The sequence below is a fragment of the Oncorhynchus clarkii genome, chromosome 13 (assembly GCF_045791955.1).
Source record: "Oncorhynchus clarkii lewisi isolate Uvic-CL-2024 chromosome 13, UVic_Ocla_1.0, whole genome shotgun sequence".
Classification (NCBI taxonomy): Eukaryota; Metazoa; Chordata; class Actinopteri; order Salmoniformes; family Salmonidae; genus Oncorhynchus; species Oncorhynchus clarkii.
The window spans coordinates 14,068,122-14,079,668 of NC_092159.1; the positions used below are offsets into that span (position 1 = coordinate 14,068,122).

The 11,547-nt window shown below is 43.8% G+C and overlaps 1 protein-coding gene across 1 annotated transcript; it reads left to right on the top strand.

Moving 5' to 3' along the window:
* The first annotated feature begins 4,599 nt into the window (after window positions 1-4,599).
* LOC139424441 (dual specificity phosphatase 5) lies at window positions 4,600-10,590 on the top strand. Its single transcript, XM_071176260.1, has 4 exons — window positions 4,600-5,075; window positions 5,889-6,052; window positions 7,190-7,409; window positions 9,714-10,590. Exons 1-4 carry the CDS (start codon window positions 4,712-4,714, stop codon window positions 10,166-10,168), a joined length of 1,203 nt encoding a protein of 400 aa, XP_071032361.1. The 5' UTR covers window positions 4,600-4,711; the 3' UTR covers window positions 10,169-10,590.
* The last annotated feature ends 957 nt before the right edge of the window (window positions 10,591-11,547 follow it).

The window sequence follows — 11,547 nt, forward strand, 5'->3', positions numbered from 1 at the left end:
TTTGACCTTTCCATAGGGTTAACAACAGAGGATTAGTTGACTTCCTGTTTTTAAGTATGCGTTTTTTCAAGATGATTGCCAAGAAAGGTATCGTCCAACCCATCGGGTATCTCACTGCACCCTCATATACCAGGTCTTGAAAAACGCAGACAGACGCTGGCTTCGTCCCAAATGGCACCCTATTCCCATTGGGTCCTGGTCAAAAGTAGTGCACATTGCCTCCCGGGTGGCGCAGTGGTTAAGGACGCTGTACTGCAGCGGCAGCTGTGCCATCAGAGTCCCTGGGTTCGCACCCAGGCTCTGTCGTAACCGGCCACGACCGGGAGGTCCGTGGGGCGATGCACAATTGGCCTAGCGTCGTCCGGGTTAGGGAGGGATTGGTCGGTAGGGATCTCCTTGTCTCATCGCGCACCAGCGACTCCTGTGGTGGGCCGGGCGCAGTGCGCGCTAGCCAAGGTTGCCAGGTGTAGCCTCCGACACATTGGTGCAGCTGGCTTCCGGGTTGGATGCGCGCTGTGTTAAGAAGCAGTACGGCTGGTTGGGTTGTGTATCGGAGGACGCATGACATTCAGCCTTCGTCTCTCCCGAGCCCGTACGGGAGTTGTAGCAATGAGACAAGATAGTAGCTACTACAACAATTGGATACCACGAAATTGGGGAGAAAAAGGGGTAAAATAAATAAATAAATGTTAAAAAAATATATATATATTTTTTAAAGTAGTGCATATTAATGGGAATAGGGTGCTATTTGGGATGAAGCCATTGTCTTCATAACTGTAGTTATGACATATAACATGACATGACATAGACTCACACTCCCTTTGTTCTCTCTTCGTTGCATGTGTGCAAAAACTGGTTGAATCGACATTGTTTCTACATCAATTCTACCAAATCAACGTGGAAATCAAATGTAATCAATCAGTCATCAACGTGAGGGCATTTCGTCTTTTTTTCACCCAACTTTTAACCTAAGTCTGATGAGATGGTGAAATGTTATGGTGATTTAACGTTGCATTCGAGTTGGTTGACAACAGTGGAGCTGAAGGAGGAAGAGCTTGTTGTAATGGCCGGAATAGTATCAATGGAACAGAGTCAAACGTGGTTTCAATATGTTTGATGTTTGAAACCGTTCCATTCCAGCCATTACAATGAGCCCTTCCTCCTATAGCGTCTCCCACCAGTAAATCAAAATTGAGTTATTGAGAGGAATTTAGGTAGACATTCCATAGCCGATAGTGTTATGATTGTGACATGGACGGAATGGGTCAGGGCCCACGTTATTAGACAAGATACAGATGTAGGATCTTAATTTGAGCCTGTTTTCTACTGCAGGAAAATAATCATGCAGCAACAGGAAATGTGGATTATAATTCATGGAATTTTTTTGTAGGGGTTGATCCATTTTTCATAAGGGTAAATCAAGTCTGATATTTTAAAGTGGAAACTACAAACTTTAGTAGCCTTTTTAAACCTTGAATACACTAGAAGTTTTCAAATTAAAATCCTACATCTGTATGATAGTTTTTTACAAAGAAATCCCACACAGACAGCCCAAATGGACCAGCCCACCTGGCCTTTGCCCAAACTGCCCTATGACCAGTCGGCCCCTGGATTGTGAAATCCCCAACATCAGCAACACATTACCATTTTGGGAACAATCCTTTAGAACACACATTGTCCAACAGTCAGCTGAGGTGAGTAATCGTGTGTTCTTATTGGGGGAAATGGTGTTTTGCCATAGGAATTTGATGGGTTGTCAGAGAACCAGGAAGCACCTGTGTGTTGCACAGGGACCTGTCTATGTGTCGGCCATTGTGTGGGAATCTTTTTATAAACCCAATGATGGGAGTATCTATAGTTCTTCTTGAAAGAGGAAGCTACTGGATGCGTAGGCTACATACCACCACTGTGTATGTAAGTGTGTGAGCGTGCGTGCGTGTGTGTAAATGTATGTGTGTGTGGCTATATTCTTTCAGGAAGTCACTCGTAGGCTACACATACTACCACTCCAGAGAGAGAAGTGATTGTTTACTATCCTGTAAATAAATAAACATCCGTAGCTTGAACAAATTCAGAGGAAGAGAGACCATGTGAGATGAATGATTTGGTTACATTGATTGAAATCTCAACCAAGTTATCCAGAAACCCAGTGCATTTTCATGGAATATTGTATGTCGGGACATTGACATGTCATTGAGCCTGTCTGGAGTGACAATGTTCCATGCAGGCATGCCTCATCAAACAAAGCCCAAGTGTCAGAGAAAACAAATACTATTTGATCTGCTTCCCGTATGTCCTGACATGTGTGTTGTACATAAGTGAAGTATGTCCTGTGTTTTGTGTATGTGTGTGTGTGTGTGTGTGCCAGGAGCTGCAGTATGTTTCCAGAAAAATGACAGCTAAAGGGACAATAAAGTATTCAATCAATAATTACCACTAGGCCTAAACGGTCCTTATCACTGTCAGACTTTCTGTAGCTTCAGTACAGTATATTTAGTGTATCAGTCATTCACAAAAGACCTCCCTGTAAGAAGGATTAAGGCCTGCACAGTCTGCAGACAACATCCTAAACATATTAGCTACAACACTGCACTGAGGCATGAATGAAACCAAGGCAATCCATATTAGCTACAGAACGTGCACTGAGGCATGGGTGTGTGTGTGTGTGTGTGTGTGTGTGTGTGTGTGTGTGTGTGTGTGTGTGTGTGTGTGTGTGTGTGTGTGTGTGTGTGTGTGTGTGTGCGTGTGTGTCAAAGACTAGAGAAACGGATGGTGGATGGTGTGAGTGCTTCCCACTCCTCAGTAAATGATGTCACGGCCCCAGATTAAGCAAATACTGCCTTACTGCCTGCTGTCTGTTCTGCTACTAATACTGCCTTACTGCCTGCTGTCTGGTCTGCTACTAATACTGCCTTACTGCCTGCTGTCTGTTCTGTTACTAATACTGCCTTACTGCCTGCTGTCTGGTCTGCTACTAATACTGCCTTACTGCCTGCTGTCTGTTCTGTTACTAATACTGCCTTACTGCCTGCTGTCTGTTCTGCTACTAATACTGCCTTACTGCCTGCTGTCTGGTCTGCTACTAATACTGCCTTTCTGCCTGCTGTCTGTTCTGCTACTAATACTGCCTTACTGCCTGCTGTCTGGTCTGCTACTAATACTGCCTTACTGCCTGCTGTCTGGTCTGCTACTAATACTGCCTTACTGCCTGCTGTCTGTTCTGCTACTAATACTGCCTTACTGCCTGCTGTCTGGTCTGCTACTAATACTGCCTGCTGTCTGGTCTGCTACTAATACTGCCTTACTGCCTGCTGTCTGTTCTGCTACTAATACTGCCTTACTGCCTGCTGTCTGTTCTGCTACTAATACTGCCTTACTGCCTGCTGTCTGTTCTGCTACTAATACTGCCTTACTGCTTGCTGTCTGTTCTGCTACTAATACTGCCTTACTGCCTGCTGTCTGTTCCGCTACTAATACTGCCTGCTATCTGGTCTGCTACTAATACTGCCTTACTGCCTGCTGTCTGTTCTGCTACTAATCCACTGGCATCCACCTTCTTTCCTTCCTGTCATCCTGGCACCATGGATCCCTGTTTCACTTATGTCAAGCTCACGTTTTGGACTAGCTAAGGAGCAGAGAAAATTGAAGTATTTTTCTCTCTCATTCTTTCTCTGTTTGTTTTTGTTTATTCTCTCTCTCTCTCTCTCTCTCTCTCTCTCTCTCTCTCTCTCTCTCACTGTCTCTGTGTGTGTCTGACAGAGAGAAAAATAGGCAGGCTACAAAGGAAGAGAGAGTAAAAGAGAGAGAGACTCTCACTGTCTTGCTTATCTTGTAGCATTATTCACATCTATCCATTCCCATTCTAAGACACAATGGCATAGTCTTTCTAACTGTTGTCTATAGCCTAACATACAGTATTGCATGAGTCCAGTAGCATGACATTTAAGCCCCATTAGCCCATAATGAGATTACAACCAGTAGATATTGCCTAAAACAGCCGGCTAAACATGGAATAACAGACAGAAGTTTACCTTGCTTTAGTCAATAGGCTACATAGTCCAATAGAGTCCTCTCTCTTTCTCTGACTATTCTGTCAATCATTGATTTAGTTTCCTGATTCATAGACCTATAGGCTATCAGTGGGCTGGTGGTGGTGAGGTCAGGTGTATAGAGTATATAAATCGAATCTAAATTATATTTATATTGTATAGAGTCAATAGTCTACCTTTACTCTATTGGGGCAGGGGGCATTTCAGATATTGTTAGTTCATGATAACACGGATAATATTCTAATGTCTACTCAAATATGAGAGGCATTCATAGTATTTCCTTGAAGAATGCTGTTGTTGTGGTTCCTAGAATGGGCCGCATAAACATGAGAACGAAACGTTTGGATAGCCATGAGTAATAGTTAAGTCAAACTGAGAGCATAAATTCACTTCACCCCAGACAGAGCGGGGTTAGAACGGTTAGAACGTAGTCAATACTCCGGTGTGGGCAGGCTCTCTTTTGATCATACTTGTCGGTGTCCATATTTGGTTCGTGATGTCACGAGCCGGAGGTTCCGTCGATATAAAACCGATCCGACGGTATCCCCTTGGAGGAAATCTAAGTAACTACCAGGTTCACTAGGGCGCGTTCAGTTTACTCGTCTCTGGCGGCCCGTATACAGTAATTGCTTATAAAATAAGACACACTTTTAGAGGCAAACATGAAAGTCTCAAGCATAGATTGCCGTCGCCTCAAGAAGATTATCAGAAAGGAATGTGGAACCTCTCTCATTGTGGATTGTCGACCTTATTTTTCGTTCTCGAACTCTAATATCAAAGGCTCTGTCAATGCCAACCTGAACTCGGTTGTTGTCCGGAGATCCAGAGGAGGGCCGGTACCTCTTCAGTTTGTGATCCCGGATGAGAAAGCCCTGTTACGGCTGCGAGAGGGGAGCATATCGGCAGTGGTGGTTCTTGATGACCGAGCTCCTCACTGGCAGAAACTGAAAAAGGACAGTATCGCACAGATAGTGATTAATACGCTCAATAATCTGGCGAGTGGGACAAACATCTGTTTCCTAAAAGGTGAGAATTGTTACAAAATTCTGAAATCATTGGACTATAAAACTCTAAATCCATTATAAATTTGTCTGGGTAACTTTTTCACTAAGTGTCCTGGGCTAATTCACTGTCTGAAGCCACTTGAACACAATGTTTATTATAACCGATTGGCTACGCTAATAAATTCTGCTATTATAAAAGCTATATTTTGGAGATAATAACATGAAATGGTTGACATTCAATATGCCTTATAACATCCCCCCGTTTTGTTTAGAAAACTATGTGTGTGACCCATATCCCCATATCTTCAAATCAACACATTTCTTTTAAAGGCCTTGGTATTGTTTTCCATGGACTGACCTATCACGCAAAGTCATTGTTTTATTTGACCGTGTTCTAGCAACCCTCCCATTTGAGCAATACACTTCTCAGGTCGAGCTCTCGGGGAGATACATGTCTGCGTCAAACTAGTCCAGATGAGTCAGTACGCGAAAGGCTTGTGAGAACTCGGGAACATCATGACTGGTTGTTCTGAGAATGTTCTGTGTGTGAATGTTCACAAGGAAAGCATACATTTTCTATCATTCGTTTCGAACATTTATACCTCTTCCTTTCGACTATGTGTCAGAACCATTCATTTAAAGTCTGTCAGATTGTCACCTTGTACTCATAGACCTAAATTGATTATTTTAATTGAAACGCAGATTAATTACGACGTTAGAATAAGGTTATAATCCATTATAAACACATCGTTTTCACGGCCTACATCGTTTTTGTAGGCTATTGAATTTCATTCAAGTTTTAAATGTATTTTGTTTTGTTCTGTGTATTTACCAGGGGGGTTTGAGAACTTCCAAGGCCAGTACCCTGAACTTTGCACTGAGGTCGTGAAGCCCGTCGGCGTCGACCAGAACAACGGAACCGAAACCGGGAAATGCAGGCCGAGTATCACCCTATTCTGTGAGAAACTGGGCTCCAACCTCAAACCAGATTACGATCAGGTATGGAAACGAAAACAACTTCCTTTTTTAGCCTGCTGCCTATTCTTTCAGGGTTAGGTGGCTAGCCACTTACTTCCCCTAGGTTGGACTGGGGTTTAGGGTTGAGGCTGTGGCTGCAGGGTTTTTAACTGAGTGGAATATCCCTGTTAGATAAGAATGACTGTTCTGTACTGGTTTAGTCATACTGTCTTCTTGGCAATTCAAAATAGTTTATACAGCCGAATGTACTGTATGTTCAGAGTTATTTGTGGACTTGATAGAGCACATTTAGTTTCATTCAAGGAAAGACATAAAAAAATAAAAAAAGAAGCCTACTCATAGGATTATAAAAGGTACATATTGTCTAGCTGACCTTAAATGTACAGCTGTACATTCATAATGATAATATTTTGTCTATGGTGCCAGATATATTACTGACCATTCTCAAAACAGTGGCCTTCAACATTCTCTCTGTCACACGCTTGATATTAGCTTTGACCTTCACTGCATCCCAGTCATCAAGAGAAGATGGCCACTAGTCAGAGACCCCTAGCTGACATCAGAAGTCCTTTTATAACCCTTTCATCCCTGACCTTTTCCCGACCTCTTACACCATCATGATAGGCTAACACAATCTGTTTACGGTACAGAAAATGTACTATTGCGTCTTGCACCGTGCATACATCTCAGTATCGCCATTGATGTATGTAATAAAGGTGTAGGATCTTAATTTGATCACTCTGTTGCATAATAACTTTGTAGTGTGTTTGAGGTTTTAAAAAGGTTTCTGAAGTTTGCCATTTCCACTTCGAAATTTCAAGCTTGATTTTCCCTTATGCAAAATGTATCAACCACTACAAAAAAAATCTATTTATAATAATCCACATTTCCTGTTGCTGTACAGGATTATTTTCCTGCTGTAGAAAACTGGCTCAAATTAAGATCCTACATCTGTATTTGATCTCTACCCCCTCCCCTCCCCATTGTTGTGTCTTTAGGAAAACCCTGTGTTTCATGTACTGTATCTCTGCCACACTCTGTCTCTACCGCTCACGGATTTAATATCACTTTGTTGAGTCTCCCTTCTATCTTGGCTCACACACTGTGGTTCTTATGTCTAATATCTCCCCCCCTTTATTATCTACCCTCTCTCTTCAGGGCAAGCCGGTGGAGATCCTTCCTTTCCTGTACCTGGGCAGTGCCTACCATGCCTCCAGGCAGGACTATCTGAGTGACCTTGGAGTCACAGCCCTGCTGAACGTCTCCAGGAGGGACACCAGGCCCTCCAAGGGCCACTACGACTACAAGTGGATCCCGGTGGAGGACAACGTCACAGCAGATATCAGCTCACATTTCCAAGAGGCCTTCCAGTTCATTGGTGAGTGTCGCGGCCTGGACATTTTGTTCTCTCTTTTTTTCCTGCTCTCTTCTCCTTTTTTTCAGATTTATTCTCTGCTCTTTTCTTTTCTCCTTTCTTCTTCTCTCATGGAAAAGATAGGATTCCAAGTCCATTAACAGAGGGGATGGAGCAACTCAATTAAAATAGTTAATTGCTTCACCCAATCTGCCAATCTGAAAGGAGAACAGGCAACAACCTCTCACTAATCTGTTAGCCTCATCTGCCTTCCTTCCATTTCTCGCTCTCGCTCTCTCTCTCCTTTCACAAATCGCCAGGTTGGCTTCTTTCAGAGAACAGATTCTGTGTTCTCCCTCCCCTACCACTCCCTCCCTACCCCTCCCTCCACCTCTCTCTCATCCTCCCCCATTTTAAGTTTAAAAAGAGATTCTCTGCAATGCCGTCATTGCCTCCCGGCTCACAGTTAATCTCGGCTAGTGGCTTATTGCGGGTTATTACCGGGTGTGGTCAGTTCACTCTGTTCACTTTGTCAGTGTGACCAATGTTGTTACTAGCCCTTCTCACTAATGGTGGGTGGAGGGTTTTTGAAGGAGGGAGGCTGTGCCCACAGACACAAAGGTACACAAAGGTTGTTTAGTTATTGTTTATCTGGGTCAGGGCAAACCGTAGCGAAATGTTTCGCAACAGAAAATGAAAACAAGCATTTATTGGTCAACTTCAGGTAGTCACGCCCTCCCTGTTTCAGTTGTTTTTCTTCTGTTTGGTACCAAAGTAACTCAACTATTGTGCATGTGTTCAGAGACAGAGCCTTGAGGGAACAGAGAGTGAATGTGTGATAGAAAGAGGCTTGAAGTGTTGGATAATAGCGCACACAAAGATGTTGAGCAGCCTGCACTTCTATTTATAAACGTAATATCCAGGCACAGCCGAGGACAAGCTTGAATCTCATTCTCACCCACCATGGAGGCCTCACCTGACCTGTATCAATGGTGGAGGTGTTGCTGCTGTTCTTTGTTTTAAGCCCCCACATTTAAGCGTCTTTGCCTAAAGCCTGTAAGCATTACGTAAGACAAAGAGGTGTCCTTCTCAGCCCAGGGCTGAATCTTAACAAGAGGATGTCTCCTTGAAAAAAACATCTTCAATTAAATAAAATCCAACTGGATTTATCACATGTGCCAAATACAATTGGTGTATACTGTACGGTGAAATGCTTGCTTACAACCTTTCCCAATGACGCAGAGTTTGAAAAATAATTATACAAAATTAAATAATTAAACACAAGAGGAATACAAATAAAATACACAAGAATGGAGCTATATACAGGGAGTGTTCAGATATTCACTCATTGCATCCAAATCTAAAACAATGGGCTTGTTTCTCTTTATGAAGAAGACACATCCCTATTCCCAATTCCCCGACCCTCTGGATGAATTCAATGTGGTGGAGGTGGAATATTCTTCTGTCAACCAACCATTTAGCTGGAAATAGAGGATAACAACAGCAGTCAAGAAGATCTTTAGGCACCCTATTCCCTATATAGTGCACTACATTTAACCAGAGCCATATGGGTCCCAGTCAAAAGTAGTGCAATATGTAGGGAATAGGGTGCCATTAGCCAGAGGATGGGTCATTAAAACACCCACAGGCTCTCTAGCTGCCTCTCAGAAAGCCTCCCAGCACTCCAGATGGGAGCAGCTTAATGATTCATTCATTTGGTTTTCACAGGATCGGAGCTGTCAGAAACCATCGCTGGCTGTTCCCCCCTGTGGCTCATACATGTGTGTGTGTGTGTCAGATAGTGTGGAGGAAGTGCATGTAATACTGAAGTAGAATAAGTTCTCTCCTCTCCCAGCCGTGGTGAACTTAGTATAGTACTGCTCAGCTCCCCCACAGGCACGTAGGAGAGAGAGAGACATGGTCTCGTGTGCAGCTGTGCAGGGTGAGTCAGTCAGCCCTGCCACAGTGTGTGTTTCTAATGGGAGAGTGGTGACTGAGTGGCAGCAGGGCTCTTATAGGTTCTATGTGGGCGAGAAGAGAGGAAGAGCGAAGGGGTGGGGAGGCAGGTGATGATTAGACACTGAAGAACGGGATTCAATCTCTGCGTTCGCAAACTAAAATAGCTTTGACAGCACTCGTTTCCTGTGAGAATTTAGCCAGAGTGGTTCTATTTTAGGATGCAGTTATCCTATTCAATTCTTCTAGATTTGAGTTACACAGTGTAAGTGGCTATGTGGCCATACTCCATTTCTGACCAAATGTAGCAATAGTATAGCTCATGCTTATCATGTCATTAACGTAAATGTTACCGTTTTGTCTCCTCTCCAGATGGTGTGAAGCAGACAGGGGGTAGAGTCTTGGTGCACTGTGAGGCGGGCATCTCCCGCTCCCCGACCATCTGTCTGGCCTATATCATGAGTACCAAGCGGCTACAGCTCGAAGAGGCCTTCGACATCATCAAACAGCGCCGCTCCCTCATCTCGCCCAACTTCAGCTTCATGGGCCAGCTGCTGCAGTTCGAGTCCGAGGTCCTGTCTTCGACACCTATTACCGCGGCAACGACCCCGGAAACCGCCACCAAACCCGCCACGCCCTGTTGCATCGGTAAAGAGACGGTCTCCTTCTTTGGGAGTTCGAAAGAGTGCACATTCAACAACAATAACTTTGACTTTGAACCTTCCACAGTTTTCGCCCCCCTCCATACCTCCTTCCTCACCCCCATGCCTCTTCAGACTCTTCCACTCCGCCATTTTAAATTGAGCCCTATAACTGCACTGCCTTAAGATGTGACTGTTTAGTAGGTCTCAGATTACTTGAAAAATAACAATAACAAAATACAAATAAAATGCTCTATTTGTTTGTCTGGTGCTGGCACAAGCCAGTAACGAAGTGGAACGACTGGCTATCCAGAAACAAAGACTGAGAGAAGATATTGCGTTGATCGTCTATATGGAATTTTTCATTCAAGTTGAGAAAAGTCCCTGAAATTCAGACTACAGTCTTTGTTTGAACTTTGAACTTTGAGCGTGAAACCATAAAGACTACTGCAATACATGCCTTAGGTTTATAATGTGATGTTTTGCCTATTCACATGCCGCATCAAGGCATTTTAACCTAATTTATTTGATACATCTTGTCCGTCTGATTGTCTGTGTTTTTTCTAAATACAAATGTGGATGCCAATAAATGTTTCCACCAAAAAGTACCTTTGTGTTCATGTTCTCTTTTTCTCAAATATGAACCTCATAAGAATACAATTGTGATATAAATATGAGGCCCTATAAAGCCATGTTTTTTTTAAATATATATATATATATATATGACAGGGAAACATTGGAGGAGGCTGGTGAGAGGAGTTATAGAAGGACAGGCTCATTGTAAAGGATATGGAAACCAGGTTTGACTCTGTTCCATTCCAGCCATTACAATGAGCCTGTCAAATCAAATCAAAGTTTAATTGTCATGTGCGCCAAATACAACAGTCACTAATCAAAAAAATTGATTAGCTGTTCAGGGGTCTTATGGCTTGGGGGTAAAAGCTGTCGAGAAGCCTTTTGGTACTGGACTTGGTGCTCGGACACCATTTGCCATGCGGTAGCAGAGAGAACAGTCTATGACTGGGGTGGCTGGAGTCCTTGACAATTTTTAGGGCCTTCCTCTGACACCGCCTGGTATAGAGGTCCTGGATGGCAGGCAACTTAGCCCCAGTGATGTACTGGGCCTTTTCCTGTAGTCCACAATCATCTCCTTTGTCTTGATTACGTTGAGGAATAGGTTGTTATTCTGGCACCACCCGACCAGAACTCTGACCTCCTCCCTATAGGCTGTCTTGTCGTTGTCAGTGATCAGGCCTACCACTGTTGTGTCATCTGCAAACTTAATGATGGTGTTGGAGTCATGCCTGGCCATGCAGTTGTGGGTGAACAGGGAGTACAGGAGGGGACTGAGCACACACCCCTGAGGGGCTCCAGTGTTGAGGATCAGCGTGGCAGATGTGTTGTTATCTACCCTTATCACCTGGGGCGGCCCGTCAGGAAGTCCAGGATCCAGTTGCAGAGGGAGGTGTTTAGTCCTCCTATAGCTCCTCCCACAAGCCTCCACAGGGCAACATGTGCTACTACTTACAACTATTAAGCCTTTCTTAGTCCCAGGTGGGACATAT

What these genes read in the sequence shown, in the direction of transcription:
- LOC139424441 (XM_071176260.1), top strand. Translation starts at nt 4,712, where the DNA reads ATGAAAGTCTCAAGCATAGATTGCCGTCGCCTCAAGAAGATTATCAGA. An exon ending in AAACATCTGTTTCCTAAAAG is followed by an intron (nt 5,076 to 5,888) that starts GTGAGAATTGTT and finishes TGTATTTACCAG; the next exon opens with GGGGGTTTGAGAACTTCCAA. An exon ending in AGAGGCCTTCCAGTTCATTG is followed by an intron (nt 7,410 to 9,713) that starts GTGAGTGTCGCG and finishes TCTCCTCTCCAG; the next exon opens with ATGGTGTGAAGCAGACAGGG.